This window comes from Bos javanicus, chromosome 10 (genome assembly GCF_032452875.1).
Source record: "Bos javanicus breed banteng chromosome 10, ARS-OSU_banteng_1.0, whole genome shotgun sequence".
Classification (NCBI taxonomy): Eukaryota; Metazoa; Chordata; class Mammalia; order Artiodactyla; family Bovidae; genus Bos; species Bos javanicus.
In genome coordinates, this window is record NC_083877.1 from 45,851,852 (window position 1) to 45,871,717 (window position 19,866).

General features: G+C 37.4%; 1 protein-coding gene and 1 long non-coding RNA gene across 21 annotated transcripts in view; one reads left to right on the forward strand and one right to left on the reverse strand.

The window, feature by feature from the left end:
* The window catches only part of HERC1 (HECT and RLD domain containing E3 ubiquitin protein ligase family member 1), a 232,895-nt gene that overhangs the window by 138,012 nt on the left and 75,017 nt on the right, over positions 1 to 19,866 (forward strand). For 14 of the 20 annotated variants that reach the window (XM_061431034.1, XM_061431032.1, XM_061431035.1 and 11 more), the window contains 9 exons: positions 568 to 783; positions 3,544 to 3,664; positions 3,904 to 4,141; positions 4,294 to 4,478; positions 7,753 to 7,908; positions 9,869 to 9,975; positions 10,511 to 10,642; positions 14,258 to 14,434; positions 18,929 to 19,168. In XM_061431034.1, the coding sequence (XP_061287018.1) occupies positions 568 to 783; positions 3,544 to 3,664; positions 3,904 to 4,141; positions 4,294 to 4,478; positions 7,753 to 7,908; positions 9,869 to 9,975; positions 10,511 to 10,642; positions 14,258 to 14,434; positions 18,929 to 19,168 (1,572 nt within the window). The remainder of the gene's footprint in view (positions 1 to 567; positions 784 to 3,543; positions 3,665 to 3,903; positions 4,142 to 4,293; positions 4,479 to 7,752; positions 7,909 to 9,868; positions 9,976 to 10,510; positions 10,643 to 14,257; positions 14,435 to 18,928; positions 19,169 to 19,866) is intronic. The other 6 variants (XM_061431037.1, XM_061431042.1, XM_061431048.1 and 3 more) reach the window with 3 other exon arrangements.
* LOC133256186 (uncharacterized) lies at positions 9,794 to 11,543 on the reverse strand. Its single transcript, XR_009739119.1, has 2 exons — positions 10,626 to 11,543; positions 9,794 to 10,130 (listed from the first exon to the last, which is right to left on the reverse strand). It is a non-coding gene; the product is annotated as an uncharacterized LOC133256186 (long non-coding RNA).

A 19,866-nucleotide genomic window follows, 5' to 3' on the forward strand; every position in this document is an offset into this window, starting at 1 on the left:
TCCTCCTAGGGAAGATAGAGCCCAAAGTTCAAGAGAACCACATTGAGACCTTCTGGGAATATTTCTTCTAATTCTTGAACTAAAGAGTATTCATTCTATATAACAGTATTATAAGAAAAGAAAGCAATATCCTTACTACCTGACACTTTTGAAACCTTCACATGTATCTCCTCATGAGCATCACAGTAGTTCTGTGAGTAGATTAAAGTACTAATAGCCTCATTTTATACATGAAGAAACTGAGACTCAGGAGATTAAGTGAGTTTTCCAAGACTGCATAGTAATTGGACTATTCTGGCCTTTAAACTAGGTCTCCTGCATCCAGATTTACTACTTTTTCCACTGTACTGTGTAACTTCTTTCATACTGAAGTATGCTGCAGAGACCTTAGAGATATTTTAATTTTTAAAGTCATAATAGCAAAATATTTATGTCAATAGAACAGATTCCTAAGAAATACCAAAATTTTCTGTACACTAAGAAATATATTATCTATGACATAGACAGTTATTTGTGTCTCAGTTCAGTGAAGAATTCTAAAATATGTTTATTTTACCTTTTCACAAGCTCCGTTTAGAGGCACTTCATCAGATACTTGTTCTGTTGTCTGGAATGGAAGAAAAAGGTAGCATCTCTCTGACAGGAAGCAGATTGAGCTCAGGTTTCCAGTCATCCACTCTGCTCACATCTGTGAGGCTGCAGTTTCTAGCAGGGTGTTTCGGTTTAGGCACTGTTGGACATGCAGGAGCCAAAGGAGAGAGTGGCCGATTGCATCACTATCAGGTAGGTGACAAAGCTGTCCTGTGAGGATGACACCTTAGCTGTATTTTTACACCACCAGTTTAATAATGCTAAACTTTTTGGTGTTTAGAAATGAGATTTAAAAATATAAAGACCTAAATGACTTAATGATATCATTGGTTTCATTTCTTGAGTAATAGTAGTGTAGCTGCAGTTAGATAAACCAATAGGTAAGCTATGGTACTGTTATACTTTTACATTCTTTGCTGGCTCAGTTTTATTATGCCTTAGCCAAATTGCATAGAGGTAGATTTAAGTTGGAACAGGGTTGGTATTTGGGAGGATGGGTTTCAAAAATTTACATTTTAGACTTGATCAATTTTTCTTAGTTTCTCTGGTTGTTTGAACTGTTTTTTTAAGTGTTCTCTTCATGTCTTCCATGTTTAGAGAGGAGAAATGCTTTGTGAGAAAGGAGAAAGATTATATAGAATCAAGAATTTTCAAGCATTGAAAAATAAGTTTTAACTTTTATACACTGAAATATATGAAATGATTAAAAACCACCATAGGGCTCTAGTATAGACTAGGGATAAAATGCTGTTACTTTCAAAAGCAGGAAGTGTTTATTTAGTTCTTTGGTCCACTTTTTGATTGGGTCTTTTATTTTTCTGGAATTGAGCTGCTTGTATATTTTTGAGATTAATTCTTTGTTCCTTTGTTTGCTATTATTTTCTCCCATTCTGAAGGCTGTCTTTTCACCTTGCTTATAGTTTCCTTTGTTGTGCAGAAGCTTTTAATTTTAATTAGGTCCCATTATTTTTGCTTTTATTTCTAGTATTCTGGGAGGTGGGTCATAGAGGATCCTGCTGTGATTTATGTCAGAGAGTATTTGGCCCATGTTTTCCTCTAGGAGTTTAATAGTTTCTGGTCTTACGTTTAGATCTTTAATCCATTTGGAGTTTATTTTTGTGTATGGTGTTAGAAAGTGTTCTAGTTCCATTCTTTTACAAGTGGTTGACCGGTTTTCCCAGCACCACTTGTTAAAGAGATTGTCTTTTCTCCATTGTATATTCTTGCCTCCTTTGTCAAAGATAAGGTGTCCATAGGTGTGTGGATTTATCTCTGGGCTTTCTATTTTGTTCCATTGATCTATATTTCTATCTTTGTGCCAGTACCATACTGTCTTGATGACTGTGGCTTTGTAGTAGAGCTTGAAGTCAGGCAGGTTGATTCCTCCGTTTCCATTCTTCTTTCTCAAGATTGCTTTAGCTATTCGAGGTTTTTTGTATTTCCATACAAATTGTGAAATTATTTGTTCTAGTTCTCTGAAAAATACTGTTGGTAGCTTGATAGGGATTGCATTGAATCTGTAGATTGCTTTGGGTAGTATACTCATTTTCACTATATTGATTCTTCCGATCCATGAACGTGGTATATTCTTCCGTGTATTATTGTCTGCTTTGATTTCTTTCACCAGTGTTTTATAGTTTTCTATATATAGGTCTTTTGTTTCTTTAGGTAGATATCTTCCTGAGTATTTTATTCTTTTCATTGCAATGGGGAATAGAATTGTGTCCTTAATTTCTCTTTCTGTTTTCTCATTATTAGTGTATAGGAATACAAGGGATTTCTGTGTGTTAATTTTATATCCTGCAACTTTACTATATTCTATATTGTATAGTATATATTCTATATACTATATTGATTAGCTCTAGTAATTTTCTGGTGGAGTCTTTAGGGTTTTCTATGTAGAGGATCATGTCATCTGCAAAGACATACAGATGGCTAACAAACACGTGAAAAGATGCTCAACATCACTCATTATCAGAGAAATGCAAATCAGAACCACAATGAGGTACCATCTCATGCCAGTCAGAATGGCTTCTACCCAAAAGTCTACAAATAATAAATGCTGGAGAGGGTGAGGAGAAAAGGGAACCCTCTTACACTGTTGGTGGGAATGCAAACTAGTACAGCCACTATGGAGAACAGTGTGGGGAGATTCCTTAAAAACCTGGAAATAGAACTGCCTTATGACCCAGCAATCCCACTGCTGGGCATACACACTGAGGAAACCAGAATTGAAAGAGACACTTGTACCCCAGTGTTCATCGCAGCACTATTTATGTGTGTGTGTATATATATATATACACACACACATACACATATAGCCAGGACATAGAAGCAACCTAGATGTCCATCAGCAAACAAATGGATAAGAAAGCTGTGGTACATATACACAATGGAATATTACTCAGCCATTAAAAAGAATACATTTGAATCAGTTCTAATGAGGTGGATGAAACTGGAGCCTATTATGCAGAGTGAAGTAAGCCAGAAAGAAAAACACCAGTACAGTATACTAACGCATATATATGGAATTTAGAAAGAAGGTAACGATAACCCTGTATGCGAGACAGCAAAAGAGACACAGATGTATTGAACAGTCTTTTGGACTCTGTGGAAGAGGGTGAGGGTGGGATGATATGGGAGAATGGCATTGAAACATGTAAAATATCATACGTGAAACGAATCACCAGTCCAGGTTCGATGCATGATACAGGGTACTTGGGGCTGACGCACTGGGAGGACCCAGTGGGATGGGATGGGGAGGGAGGTAGGAGGGGGTTCAGGATGGGGAACACATGTACACTCATTGCAGATTGAAGTCAGTGTATGACAAAACCAATACAATATTGTAAAGTAAAATAAATAAATTAATTAAAATAAATAAAAATAAACAACAAAGTAGGAAGTGTTATTGTTGTTAATAGAAAAGGTAAATCTTTATGTGTAATTTAGGATGGGATCAGAGCAGCTAAGAGAAATATTCAGATTGAAATCCAGGTGGCTGTGCATAAGATTTATCAACAGTTGTCTGCTACCTTGGAGAGAGCCCTGCAAGCCAACAAGCACCACATTGGTGAGTAACTAAGCATGCAAATATAAGATGCAAGTTGCATTTTTGCCTGGGGTTGTAGTAGGTAGCTAATGTTCTGTGTTTAATAACATCAGTACGTCAGCTTATCTGTAAAGAATAAATACTTGAAAGTGTAATAGTGTTCCATACTACCATTTATGTTTTGGAATATGACTTATTTTAGTAAAGGCTTTGTTAACTTCAAAGAAGATTCTCAATTGTCTTTCTCTCTTTTTTTCTAGAAGCCCAACAGCGTCTCCTTTTGGTTACAGTTTTTGCCCTGAGTGTTCACTATCAGCCAGTAGATGTTTCTTTGGCGATTTCCACTGGTCTGCTAAATGTATTGTCACAGTTATGTGGCACGGACACCATGCTAGGACAGCCTCTTCAGTTGTTGCCAAAAACAGGTGTTTCCCAGCTTAGCACAGCTTTAAAAGTGGCTAGTACAAGGCTGCTCCAGATTTTAGCCATCACTACAGGGTGAGTATTGTAGACGTCTTGATAGAACTTTGTGGGGGTTGGTCTTTCACATTTTAGTTAATTTCCTTTTACCCCTAATCTTCTTTATGTATTTAAGTATGTTTACCCTTCTGTATAATTACCATTTATTTTTTTCCCATTATTTCACATAGGACCTATGCTGATAAACTGAGCCCCAAGGTAGTTCAATCTTTGTTGGATCTACTTTGTAGTCAGTTGAAGAATTTGTTGTCCCAGGCTGGTGTATTGCTTATGGCCTCTTTTGGAGAAGGAGAAGAGGATGAAGAAGGAAAAAAAATTGACTCTAGTGGAGAAACTGAGAAGAGAGATTTCAGAGGTATAAACCTTTTTTTTCTGTCATTATTTATAAGCATTTATTGATTCCACATTGTGTGAATATCTTTAGAATGTATATTTCTTTCTGTTGTGAGGCATGAAAGGATTTTTGTTTATTTAGACACCCCATTTCTCTCCTAATTCGTACAATGTAGATGTACATCTGGTTGAACTTCCTCTCTTTACAGTCAGTTAACCCTGATGTAGTAACTATACCAGCCATAGTCTAGATTCAGGCTCTCTATTGTATCTAGAACCTAAAGGTTCTCAGTGACTAATTTCCCCAGATTATGTTTTTGTAGCATTTAATCCTGACAGCTCATCTCTTGAGTTGCAGTCTTGGTTTAAGTGTTCCTCCAGGATCAAGGTTTTTAATATTTTGGAATTGGGTTAGAATTAGGGGAGCTGAACTTCTTGCTAGACTGTTCTGTTCTCTAGTCACTAAAAAAATTCATTATACTTAGCTGTAATAAATTTTGGTTGCTGTTATATGATCATCTGCTTATAGCTTTAAAAAACTATTAATCAACATTGTGGGAATTCCCTCATGATTCAGTGGTTAGGACTCGGTTTTTACTGCTGAGAATGTGGGTTCAAGCCCTGGTCAGGGAACTAAGATCCCACAGGTTGCACAGCACAGCCAAAAAAAAAAACCCCACAAAAAATATAGTGAACATTGTATTTCAGTAGAATGTAAACCCTTAACAGGAGAACTACTGCATATGTCAGTTATATAATTAAGGAATAAAGGTCTAAAACTGATCATTTGTTGAAAAAATTTTGTGCAACTACCAATGTCTTATTACCATAATAAGCTCTGGGAGCTGTTAAATCCTTTCTGGACCAGATAGACAGATAAATAGATAAAACAAGGTAATAGACCCAGTCTTTCAAGACCATTATGAGGATTAAATAATTTAATACTTGTAAAGGACTTAGAGAAGTATCTGGCACATAAGAGCTTGATGAATGTTAATATTGAAATAGTATAGTAAATAATATTTAAATATATAAGGTATTATTTAAATAATATTAATACTGTATAGGTAGGTGGGTGGATAAAGGAACATGCTGGGGATACAAAAATCACAAAACATTATCTCTGCCCTGTAGGACTTTCTAGGATAATGAGGAAGGCAGACATTTAAACAAATAATTACAGTGTAACACAATAAGCTTAGGAGAAATAGCTAAATCTCTTAGGTCAGAATCTAGAAGGATGTATATACAAGTCTCATTGAGGGCTAACTTTTGGTTTCAGAGGCTGAATCTGTGACAAGTTACTTCTTTTATAAAGAGCATGTTGCATATACAGAGTGTGGGGAGACTCACAAGGCATGATAACATAAAACAGGCTTTTAATGCCACCTCCCTTTTTCCTGAGATCCAACTGGGGATACAGGGTTGTTAAGATAATAGTTTCTTACCACTCTCTGTTGAGCACTGCACATATGGACAGCATGGAAGAAACAGAAGAGTTACTTCTCAGCATCCTACCATATCCAGTAAAGGAACTGTGATGAATCTTAGCAGGTGTAATAACACACTGAGTCCACATCCAGTCCTCTCAGGTAGTACCTTTTCTGTTTATGGGCATGGCTGGGAGTGAGATTGATTCTAGTCAGCAGTGCCCAGGCATTCAGATAGGTAGACCAGGTATTAATAACTCCATATACTCTCTATAATACTTAACTAAAAGTAAGGTGTACTCTTCATTTCAAACATAATACTGATACTGGAAACAAACTATATCATCAAGCTGTATCAACCAGCTTTATGGTTAAGGTCTCTAGGGTTTAATTACTTTAATTAATCAGTGTCTTATTAAAAAAATACTTGCTGGGAGTGAGAGTGGGGTTGGATGGAGGCTTCCTAAAAGAGATTTCCCCTCTACCAAGAGAGAAAGCTTCATGGAGGAGGTAACTTTTGAACTGGATTTTGAAGAAATGCATAGGAACCAGGTTAGAGTGAGATGTAGGTACCCAGGGCAGGCTAATAATTTTATATTCTTCAAATTAATACTATTAAAAAGGTTTGCATATTAGCAAAGACTGAAGAAGTAAAGATTAGAGTACTGTGAGAAGGAAATGTAGAAAAGGAACTCTTAGCTTTTTCTCTAATTGTTCCTGACAGGTTAGTTCTATCATAAACCTGCACACCCATCAGCAAAACAAAAGCCCTCCAGTTAACAAGATATCCATGAAGATATTATAGATTACTGACTAGTCAGACCTGGTCTTTGGCTGGGAGTTGGTCTCCCCTCCATCACAAGTGACTTATCTGTGTATTTCTTAATTTGATATGCCAGGATCTCCCTGAAAGAAATGGCCTGTTTTCAAATTGTTATAGTTCTCCATGTTTTAATGCATGTTACAGACTGACATTCTGGGAATCTGCCCCACTGGCAAACTTCTCTGCCCTGGCTCCGAGTGGGTCATACCTCCAAGGTGTTGGATGATATGAGATCATGGTGTATTAGGGGAACAGCAGAAAGTTCTTTGGCTTCAAAATGCACAGGGTTGTTGTTGTTTAGTTGCTAAGTCGTGTCCAACTATTTTCAACTCCATGGACTGTAGCATACTGGGCTTCCCTGTTCTTTACTATCTCCCACAGTTTGCTCAGACTTATGTCCATTGAGTTGGTGATGCTATCTAACCATCTCATCCTCTGCCACCCTCTTCTCCTCCTGCCCTAAGTTTTTCCCAGCGTCAGGGTCTTTTCCAATGAATCATTCTTTAGCGTCAGTCCTGGAGGGGATGACGAGAGGTATTGAGGCTCTTGGGAAAATTGGGATGATTGTTTAGAGCAGGTTGGTGGAAAGATTTCTTATATGTAGAGTTCAGGCAAACCATACCCAGGCCTAGAAATTCTTTTCTTGTAGAATATAAAAACAGTTAAGTCTTTTTTAGAGATGTAATTCTTAATTTGATTGGGCCAGAGGAAGGGGAAAATGGTGAGTGGATCATGGACTTTTTGAAAATGTGATTACAGTCGTCAGGTCTTTACTAGTCTAATGCACACACAGACATGGTTTTGTTTTGGGTTTTAAGAATATGTTTCAGTTCAGAACATTTATTTATTTTTGTCCATGCAGCATGACTTGTAGGATATTAGTTCCCTGACCAGGAATTGAACCCAGGCCCTAGGCAGCTAATTGACAGCCTAGGTTGTGAATTAAGTGGTACTTAACTGCATTCTCAGTGTAAGTTATTTGATAAAAAACTGTTTCCTGTTTGCTTTTGGTTATAATGTAAACCTGTCTGTTCACTCTTTAGCTGCTCTTAGGAAACAGCACGCAGCTGAACTGCATCTGGGGGATTTCCTAGTTTTTCTACGCAGAGTTGTATCTTCAAAAGCAATTCAATCAAAAATGGCTTCCCCAAAGTGGACAGAGGTGCTTTTAAATATAGCATCTCAGAAATGTTCTTCAGGTATGTGACCTTTGTCTTATTTTGGAGTATTTTGCATATCACATGTGTTTTATTCAGATAATGTCAGACTTTAACAACATCATATACTTGACCTTGATTTTAAGACTTTTCTTTCCTGTTTTGTGAGTACTTATTTGATTGAAAGAAAAGTAATTTCAGGAGTAAAAATGGAAAGGCATCAAATCAATAATAGAAGATAGCACTGGAGACGATCATAGATTTAATATTGGAAACGTCTCTAGTTGTTCAGATTACAATAATAAGTGGAGAATATTCAGTTTAATGTGATAATTAAGCACAGATTTTGAAATTGTTGGATTATCAGAATGCAGATCTGAATTTGTCTGTTCTTTCTCATCATGATATGATTTCTGTTGCCTTGATTTAACTTCTAGTTGTGTGCTGTCTATGAGAGTTCTGTAAAATAAGCGTTATTCTTGCTTCTTAGCCTAAAACTCTGGTCTGCTTACATAGATTACTGTCAGTCTTTTCCTAATCTGTTTGCTTTTTGTTTTTAAAATAAATGTACATAAAATAGAATTTACCATTTTAACCACTTAAGTGTACAATTCAGTGACATTGATTACATTCACAGAGTTGCTCAACCATCACTGCTGTCCATTTCTAGAACTTTTTCATCATCCCTAGTCTTTCTTAAGTGTGCTGAAACGTAACATAGTCTTCTATGATACATGTTATTTTATATGTGTACATTTTTAATATAGTTTATTAGTGTTTCTTTTTACTTTTTTGTATGTATTCAATTTTTAAAAAGTTCAGATTCTATATATGTTTTAAGGTTGATATATAAACAAAAAGAATACAGGCAGCTTATTATTAACATAATAGCTGCAGTTATTAACTGCAAAAATACAGTAAAACGGAGTCATACTAAATGTTAATGTTCTTGCAACAGAATTATCCCATTGTGGTAGCAAATTCTGGCAAGAAATTGATTTGTTGTTAAAAGTGTTTAAAGAATTTCCAAAATTGATCAACTGTGCTGCAAATAAAACAGCATTTTATTTAAAAGAGGCCTTACCTTTGTCTTATTTTCTTAAAAGCTCTGCCATTCATAAGTTACTATTATTGGCAGATCAGTAGTTCAAGTCAAGGTTCTTCCTGTAACTATGCTTCTTAGCCTTATATATAGTAAGTTTATACTCATTTTTATGTTTTTCTTTACTAGTATAACTTACAGTAGCTTTTTTCCCCCTCCTTTAATAAAATAAGGCTTATGATAATATTGAGTAAGTTCTTAGAGCATGAAGAAGAATCAGATATTAATTTATTTCTACTAGTTGTTTGTATTGGGTTGGCCAAAAGAGTTCTTTCGGATTTTTCTGTAAGACAGTGCAAAAAACCCAGAAGAGCTTTTTGGCTAACCCAGTAATAGTAATGCATAGAAAAAAGAGCATCAGTATCCTGCCTCTGTCTTTGTTTCTTTTAGAAAAATACAAACTGCTTTCTCTCCATTAACCCTGTAGGTCCGTCAGGGAATAGATGCAGTCAGGAGCAATTAAAGGGTACGATAAGCCTGAGCTTTAGAGGTTAACAGATGTGTCATTTAAAATTCTACTTCTGTCTCTACTGAGCTATGTGGCTTTGCTCAAGTTACTTCTCTGAGCCTCTGTTTCCTCATCAGTAAAATAAGGATATAATGTAGGGTTTGTGAGGATCAACAGAGTTATTAATGTATATGAAATGCATAGCATGGTACTTGGCACAGGTGTTTATTATAGTACTGTTCCCTTATATATACATAAAAACTGAAACATGAACATGAATATTCATATACATTGATGGATATGGAATGAATCCAGAATTCTTGTGATAATGTCCTGAAGTAAAGTCTGTTCCATCCTAAAGACTTAACACCCTCAAGGATTTTTTTCAAGTTTATTTAAACTTTGAATTTAAGTCACATTTATAATAAGACAATGTTCTTTCCCCCCTCCAGGAATTCCTCTAGTTGGTAACTTAAGAACGAGGCTCCTTGCACTTCACGTCCTTGAGGCTGTGCTGCCAGCTTGTGAATCTGGTGTAGAAGATGATCAGATGGCCCAGGTTTCTATTTTTAAAATTATTAGAAGACATTCTTTAACATCTGCAACATGATTCACCCAAACTTGAAACTTACAGTCTCTTCAGTTGCAAATGTGTCATTTATTCAGTAGCATCTACAACTTCCACTTCTGAGATTGTTTTTTAAATTTTTTCATCTCCAAGCAAAGAGAAAGAGAAATTAAATTAGTTATGAGATGTGAGAAGTGGTGGTATAGTGAATATTTTCAAGGTCAGAATGAAAGGAAAATTTATAGAATTTCTTTCTACGTGTGGGCATCTAGAGAGAGAAAGATGTGAAGCTGTATGGCCTCATCAGAGGTCCATATAGCGAGGCAACAGGGCAGTTGAACCCACTCTGTAGTGGGTTAATGATCTTTCTAAAAAATGACATTTTAGCTTGCATCTACACAAAGTAGCTGTCAGACATTGGTATAATTAAATCTCACAGGTGACTTAATCTTATGATTTATCTTTTCTAAAAACAGTTTAAATAATCCTTTACAGATTTTATCATTGTTTTTCCTTCAATACATAGGTTGTGGAACGCCTGTTTTCCCTCCTGTCAGATTGTATGTGGGAGACACCTATTGCTCAGGCCAAACATGCTATTCAGATAAAGGAAAAAGAACAAGAAATAAAATTACAGGTACCTGATTCTTCCAAAAAGGTATTTTTAGACAGCACAAGTGAATATCTTGCCACCTGTCTCTGGATCCTTTCTCCTTTGAGGGACATTTTTCTATCAGTTATTCAGTCTCCTCTCTGCACACGCTCTCCCTCTCCACTGGAGGAGTTTCCTTCTCCTCAGTTTGTAAACATCTCTTATTCCCACTCTCCTAAATAGCATTTTTTTAATCAATGAATCCTTTCTATATATTCTTTTGTGCATCATTGCCAAGCCTCCGGGAAGAGTAATCTTGTACATGTTTAAATCACTTCCTTACTTCTCATTTCTTTAGCCCAATCGTTTCTTTTCCATCAAAGCACTGAAATAATGACAGAGGTGTTGTTGGTAATAGTGTATGGCTTTTTGCTCACAACTTACTTGACCTCCGTAAACTCTAGCCTTCCATTGTTTTCAAACCATCACTTTCTCTAGATTCCCTCTGCCAATCCTTGATTCCCTCTGGAGGCATCTCTTCTTTGGTGTAACTTTCTCCTTGCCTCCATCCCAGATTCCGGTGTTCCTCAGAGTTCTGTGTTTAGCTTTTCTAGAAGTCTCAGTCATAATCATGACCATTTTCACTGCATTCATTGCCTTCCAGACTTGAATGATAGATAGCCCAGGTGTCTTTCCTTCAAACCTTTCTTCTTTTCCTCCTATCCCATTTTTATTGGTGGCACTAACATTTAACTAGCTTTTCAAGCCTGAATTCCTGGGAATTCTAGACTTTGCTAATATCCCCATCCGTGTGGTCCCTAGACCTCATTGATTTCACCTCCTAAATCGTTTTGCTTGAATCCATCTATCTAGCTATCTTAGTGTTTCTACTAGTTTTCATGATTCCATGCTTTTTCTGGTTTTCCTTCTATCCCAGTACAATGGCCTTTTCTTCTCATCCTTTTTCATTTGTACTTCCCCTTCTATTTTAGGGCTTCCCTGGTGGCTCAGAACAGGGAAAGCCTGGTCTGAGGTAGATTCCCATTGAGACAGATTCAGGTAAAGATCTGCCTGCAATGTAGAAGACCTGCGTTCAATCCCTGGGTTGGGAAGATCTCCTGGAGAATGGAATGGCAACCCACTCCAATGTTCTTTCCTGGAGAATTCCATGGACAGAGGAGCCTGGCGGGCTGCAGTGCATGGGTTGGCAAAGAGTTGGGACATGACTGAGTGACTGCCACTTTGACTTTCACTTCTATTTAATCTAACTGCTGAAATCTCCCAAGGTTTGGTCCTAAGACCCCTTACTTTCTTCAGCTGTTACTTCCATTTCATTTCCTCTAGCATCAAACCTTATTCAGACCCATTTGCCATTGGTCATCAAATCTTTAGTCCCATTTTTGACATTTTTTTCTGAATTCCAGACTTATATACCCATCTTCTACTTGCCTTGCCACTTGAATGATAGTCTAATAGGCATCTCATACTTAGCAGCATCCTTAGTTCTGTTAATAGTCTGTTCCCCAGGCTTTCCCATATTTCCTAGTAAGTGACTCAACCAAAAAACCAAGCAGTCATCCTTGATTCCTCTCTTATCACACACACCCCATTTTCTCTACATAATCTCCAAGTCCTGCTAACTTCTCTGTTAATAGTTAACTTGAATTTTTGCACCTCCTTATTCCTCTGCCATCACCCTACTCCAAGCCCCTCTTTTGTCTGGCCTGGATTACGCAATATTCCATGTTAATTCCCTATAATTCATTCTCTCCACAGGATCTAGTGTGAGCTTCAAGTAACTTGGTAACTTGGAACATGTTGATCCTCTGCTTAAAACCCTCCAGTTAATGGTTTTCCATCCTTTATCTCCTCTTTCTTACTACACTGTGAACAAATGCCTTCTTGTTTCTTGAACACACTGAGCTTGTTCCTTCCTTTGGGCTTTGCTCTGGCTTTCTTTCTACCTAGAATACTTCCCTCAGATATGTTTCTCAGAAGTCAACTTATTATTCGTGTCTTGACTTAATTATCACTTCTTCAGATTCCTTTCCTAATCCACAATCTAGAGTCAGTTGCCACATACTCTTTAATGCCACAAAAATCACCTATTTTAATTTCAGCGTAGAATTTATCACCTAATATTTTCTTGTATCTTTTCTGTCTCCACCTTCTAAAATATAAGCTCTGTGTGAGCAGAGACCTAATCTATCCAGTATATTGCTGAATATATATATAGGACCTGGTATAGTGTCTGGTACACAGTAGATGCTTAACAAATACTCATTGGGTAAATGAAGGACTTATACGTTGTCAGTGTTTCTTACCTGAACTCTTGCAGTAAACTCCTGATTGTTCTCTCTGTTTTCATCCTGTATATTCCTGGTACAACAATGTTTATGAAACATAGATCTGATCAGAGTTCCTCTATATAAATCATTCTGTGTAGAAATTCTCTTGTCTAAAGATCAAACTTAGAATGTCTTCCATGATTTTTTTCCTAGTTCCTTATTCTTTTTCAGTCTCATCCTCCAGATCTTCAATACTGCTTGCAATTATGTTTAATCAGTGAATGCTGATCAGTGAATTCTGTTTCAGTTCTGTGCCTTGACATATGCTGTACATACTGCCTTCAATTTCTTTTTCTTTGATCAGCTGCTTAATGCCTTCTTATCATTCAGGATTGAGGTCAGAAGTCATCCTCTTTTGAATGCTTACCTTATCCTTCCCAAGCATGGTTAGAAACTTGCACTTTTATGTTTCTGCTCTACCTGTCATGTAACTTCTTTTATTCTCCCACTGCAGTACTGTGTTATTTGTCTCTTTTTTGCCTGACTGAGCTATAAGCTCTTTGTGGGCAGGGACCATGCCACATTTATGCTTGTGTTCCCATCACCTGCATAGTAACTGATGTATCTGCTAAGTCGCTTCAGTCGTGTCCGACTCTGTGTGACCCCAAAGACGGCAGCCCACCAGGCTCCCCTGTCCCCGGGATTCTCCAGGCAAGAACACTGGAGTGGGTTGCCATTTCCTTCTCCAATGCATGAAAGTGAAAAAATAAAGTGAAGTCGCTACTAACGCATATATATGGAATTTAGAAAGATGGTAACAATAACCTGGTGTACGAGACAGCAAAAGAGACACTGATGTATAGAACAGTCTTATGGACTCTGTGGGAGAGGGAGAGGGTGGGAAGATTTGGGAGAGTGACATTGAAACATGTAGAATATCATGTAAGAAACGAGTTGCCAGTCCAGGTTCGATGCGCGATACTGGATGCTTGGGGCTGGTGCACTGGGACGACCCAGAGGGATGGTGTGGGGAGGGAGGAGGGAGGAGGGTTCAGGATGGGGAACACATGTATGCCTGTGGCGGATTCATTTTGATATTTGGCAAAACTAATACAATTATGTAAAGTTTAAAAATAAAATAAAATTAAAAAAAAAAAAAGTGAAGTCGCTCAGTCGTGTCCGACTCCTAGTGACCCTATGGACTGTAGCCCTCCAGGCCCCTCCATCCGTGGGACTTTCCAGGCGAGAGTACTGGAGTGGGGTGCCATTGTCTTCTCCGAACTGGTATATAGTAGATAATAAATATTTGTGAATCAAACCAAGGAGTCTTAGAATATCTATTAACTGAGATCTGAGTTACTTCAAAATACTGACTCAGTTTCTTTTCTGGTAGAAGCAGGGAGAGTTGGAGGAAGAAGATGAGAATCTTCCTATACAAGAAGTATCCTTTGACCCAGAGAAAGCTCAGTGTTGCATAGTGGAAAATGGACAGATTTTAACTCATGGCAGTGGAGGAAAAGGATATGGACTGGCGTCAACTGGAGTAACTTCTGGGTGCTATCAGTGGAAGGTGCGTAGAATTCTAAGTAGTAATTAAAAACATTTTATCTTTTAGTCTCTTCCTCCTAGATTATTATTTTTTAAAGAGAAAGACTATTAAAAAATCATCTTACGTAAAAGTTCTAGTACTCTGTAATTTTTAACATAAATGGAAGCTCAATGAAGGATATATAAGAACCCTATATTATTTTTGTAACTCTTTCAAAAATGTTTTTAATGTATAGTTGAAAAATGACGATCATCTCTTCCATGAGAGGTCATACAGTGCACCCGCAGCAATGAAAATTTGATAACATGTGTGATGTTTCTTCCTGGGGGAGCACATAAGAGACTGAATGGCCGAGATTTTTACTGGATGCTAGTCACATACTCTGCGCCTGGCATATACTAAAATTTTAGATTCCCAGAGGGAAAGCAGCTTTTTATCATAAACATATTATCATACAGTCTAAGTAAAAGAAGCCACCTTTATCAGTTAGGGAAACTTTGTATCAATGTGGCAAAGTATTTATCAGTCTAGTCCCCAGGTGCCAGCCAAGGACCAACATTGCAAGTAGACATTTCTAAGGATAGCAGTCCTGTTGTGTTACTTCTTTTGATTGCACAGTGTACCTCCTTGGCTCTTTGCCACAGTGTTTTTACAATAAAATTAATGTTATTATCTGGTAGGACCTCAGACAGCAGGGTGAGACCAGCCTGTAGTATTGACTTCAGGGGTCTTAGACTTAGCCAGTTAAAATAAATCTTATTAATCACAAGATATCTATCTTAAAAAGTCATGTGGCTTTTTCCATAAATTTAGCACAGCACAACTCTGGCCAGTCCAGGACTCAGAATAGGGCACTTACACAGAAAAATTTAATTCTAGAGGTTGTATATGGTATCCTTGGAGATGAAGAGTTTATAAGATGTACAGTAGTCAGGCAGAACAAGTTAACAGGACCTTGATGGGATCTCCTATCAGGGGGCCTCCCACCTTATTTTCTCATTGCAGTCTAAATAATTTAGTTGAGTTCTTGGTTTCAGAGGGACTATCTCTAAAGCCAGTTGGTTAAATAGTTCTGTTTGTGTGTGACATCTTTTTATCTGCCTCAAGAGCGTGGATGACATCTGGAGGTGTCCTGTGGAAATTCCAGGACCTGGAGTCATCCCCTGCTTCGTATAGCCTATTAGGTATAATGGGAGGCTCAGAAGCCAGTTTAAATTTAAAGTGCTCAAAACCACCTTCTTCACAGCATGGCTTTCCCCCGTTCTCCCCTCCCCCAGGAGGAGGAACAGTTGTGAAAAATGGTGATCATTTATGCCATCTCTATTCTTCCACACTTCCTGGGGCCTGGGTTCCCTCCTCACCTACCTTATTCTAAAATCAGTATTTCTAAAAAAAATAAAAAATAAATAAAATCAATATTTCTCATTTAGTAATTCTAACTTCACATTTTTTTAAATCATTTTTTATCTTCATCTAGCCCTTTTGTCCAGAAGGGTTAGAAGCAATAGGGACAAAAGAATTTTCACACACACAAAATTTTTTTAATAAAAACATTTTTATTCCTAACCACAAAGGTTAGGAATTGTCAGGACAAAATCCCAATTAAAAAATTGTTTTTCACACCATCTGCCTCTTCTATCCTAACCATTTATCCAGTGAGCAGCGTAGGAAAGATTCATCTTTTTCTGGGGAGAGCTTCATTTAATAATCTGTCTTACTAGGGCCTGTGTATCAGACATAGAAACAAGCTATCAGTCTGTTGTTGAAACTGACTAGTTCAAAAAGCTGAACAGAAAAGGTCGGTAGTGATAGGACATCCACAAGAAGAGATCAAGAGTCCATCTCTTACAAGAGTGGATGAGAGGGATCATGTGCCCTAAAGTATGCCCTCCTCCATCTTTCAGGTTTCAGGAAGAATAGAAGTTAAGAATGTAGTCAGTTTCTATGTCAGAAACAGAAAGCCAATCAGCAGCTCAAGTTAGATGACTATCAAAAGAACAAGCCCTTTCCCAGGAGCATATGTAAGAATCCTGGACAGTCCAACTAGAATCCATGATGTTTTTAGTTTATGGCTACACCAACTTTAACAGTCCCAACATTTGATTTTTGTTCGTTGGTCTGGTACCTACTTTTAGTTGAACACAGCTCATGTTGAGTTGAAACAGCCTATAGGAGAGAGTATCAGGTTTTAACTTAGAGGCTGCTCCAAGCGATTGGAAGCTGTGAATAGAGGCTTCTATAATAAAACTAGCAACTTCTGGGGGTAGCAGTAAAACCTAAATGCTATAGGATCAGACAGCTGCATTTTAAGTCTAAATGACTAAGGTCTTTTTGCCTTCTTAAAGTATAGATTTGATGTACTTACTCAAAAATACTCATTGCAGGCTAGAAAATCATCAGACTCTAAGGGTCAGACATCTGATTTTACAGGAACTAATTGGCACCTAACAACTGCTTTTTAAAACTCTCAATGTATATTTTTGTGTGAAGACTGCCAGTCTTTATTTTGTTTCTCTTTGTTCTCGTAGTTCTGATAGGCAAATATCATAACAAAAAATTGTTAGTTATAGAGGCTTGTTTTGTTTCCATTACTCAAAGAATTTAAATTCCAATCTACTCGCCAGGGACAAAAAGCAGGGAAGTTGTGTGCCACTAACATTTGTCCTCTGCAGCTTTCACTTACTAGTTTGATCTCTTAGTGTTTATGAAGTTATACCATGTAACATTTTACACTATCTTTTATTATACATCCAGATGCAGTAGCCACGAAATGAAGCTGTTTTGTAAAATTTACTTTCCTCTCAGTTGTCAAGTTTACTTAGACCCCTAGCAGTAAATTAAGGATTTACAAGGTTAATTGGTTGGACTGGGGTACTAGTATAGTAGTGGCAGCTTCCAGGCTAAAGAAAATTGCTGGAGTAGTTTCTTTTCTTCTCTCTCCCCCTCATCTCTTCCTTTCTTCCCATCTCTTCCCTTCCCTCCCATTCCTTCCTTCCTTCTTTATAAATCTTTATTCCACCCTGGGAACTGACTTAAATACCTTATCTCTTCTTGTTTGGAGGAAAGAGCAACATACACTTCTAATATTTTTGGTTTCCCCAAAACTCACCTCAGGGATTTTTGAACTTTTTCTCTTGCCACCTGGAGGAGAGAGCAACTGCAAGCTTATTTTTATTCTTTGGCCTATCCAAAGCTCATGTGTGGGAATGTTTAGGCCCTTTCACTTCCCACCTAGAGAGGAAAACAACACTTTTCTGCTCTTTTCCCCTCACCTAACTAACAGGGCCAAAAGCAGCTAGGGGATCCAGTGAGCCAGCCCTCCTGTGGTTGACTCTTATTACTTTTGAATTCCATGGGTAACTTTTGTCTCTCACAATAGATAGCCACTCACCTGCTGTTTCATAATGTATAACCACATAGGCATTAGAGTTTTCTCTTTCCCCAGTTCTCTCTTGTTCCCAAATATGTACTTATATTTTAATGATATAGAGTTGTTCTAGTGAAGCTCATGTTGCCACTGCTGTTGTTGGAGATCCTGAAGATTACCCCTGTGTTCAAAGATTTGGTAGAAGGACTCATAGGACTCCGTATATCATTGTATTCATGATGACTGGGGTTTTCTATAACAGGTAGTAAGGATATAAAGATATAAGCCAGATAATAAGGGGAAAAGACACAGGAAGCATCTAGAGGAATACATGTTCAGGCTTCCTTACGTTTTCTCCATGCCACGAAGGGTCACATGGACCACACACTTGTCTCACCAGCAAAATACAGCAACATGTGTATGATGTTTTAGGGAAGCCCCTTAGAGACTTGGTTCCCAAGATTTTTACTGGAGACTGGTAATGAAGGTACCCTCTGCCTGGCATGTGCTAAAAGTCCAGACTCCCAAAAGGAAAGTTCATGTTCATTGTAAACCACATTGTTTGTTCAAACATTCTTGTCCTGGTAAGCTGCTTGAATCATTTAGGGAATGTTTTGTAACAATGTAGGAAACTGTTTACCAGTCGAGTTACTTGCTAAGGGGCCACTTAGCAAGGGCCTTAGGTACTTGCTAAGGGGCCACTGTTATAAGCATGCCTTTTGAAAGAGGGCAGTCTAAAGCCTGCTATATTAACTCTTTTCTGAACAGAAGTATACATAAGAGTAATTAGAAATTTTGTATATAAAGAATTGAAGCTGTCCATTAAAAATTTTCTGGACTTGATGTACTTTCTCAACTTCATAATTAAGATGTAAGTTAAAATTGTTTATTTCAAATAAATACTCAGAGGTTATATTCAGAGGTTATTCTACATGTACTACATGGTAAATATTAAATTTGCCTTAAACTCTTTAAAAAATGATGAAACTGTTTCATTTTTGTGTTATTTTCACTTAAGCTAAAAATAAACTTACGTTCTCATAAATGCTTAATTCTTTATAAACATATTCCTCAGTATTGCTTTATATGGTTAATGGTATATAAAAAAGTTTTTTTGAATACTAGTGAACATTACCACTTGATTTTAGTTTTACATTGTGAAGGAAAACAGAGGTAATGAAGGCACGTGTGTTGGAGTTTCTCGTTGGCCAGTACACGACTTTAACCACCGTACTACCTCGGATATGTGGCTCTATCGGGCCTACAGTGGTAACCTCTATCACAACGGAGAACAGACTCTGACGTTATCCAGCTTTACTCAAGGAGATTTCATTACCTGTGTGTTAGACATGGAAGCCAGGACCATTTCCTTTGGGAAGAATGGAGAGGTACTGAAACTTATTCGGAGACATTGCTTGTTTTGTTTTCTTTTTTAAATTAGTTATCTATTTTATACATATTATCCGAGGTGTAAATATGTCAATTCCAACTTCCCAATTCTTCCCACCTCTACCCTTTCCTCCTTGGTATCCATACATTTGTTCTCTACATCTGTGTTCCCATTTCTGCTTTGCATCTATACCACTTTTCTAGATTACATATATATGCATTAATGTATGATGTCTACTTTTCTCTTTCTGACTTCATTCTTTATGACAGTCTCTAGGTCCATCCATGTCTCTGCAAATAACCTTATTTCATGCTTTTTTATGGCCAATAATATTTCATATGTATGTACCACATCTTCTTTATCTATTCTTCTGTTGATGGACATTTAGGTTACTGCCTTGTCCTGGCTATTGCAAATAGTGCTGCAGTGAACATTAGGGTTCATGTGTCTTTTTGTTTGTTTAAAATGTTTACTTTTAATATCATAAGAGAGCATAACAAAGTCATAAATTTGACGGAAAGTAACCCATAGAGGAACCCCCATAACACTGAGTATATGCCTGATAGTGGGATTGCTGGGTCATACAGTAGTTCCAGGTTTGGTTTTTCAAGGAACCTCCATACTGTTCTCTATAGTGGCTGTATCAATTTATATTCACACTAGCCATGTATGAGGTTCCTTTTTCTCTATACCCTC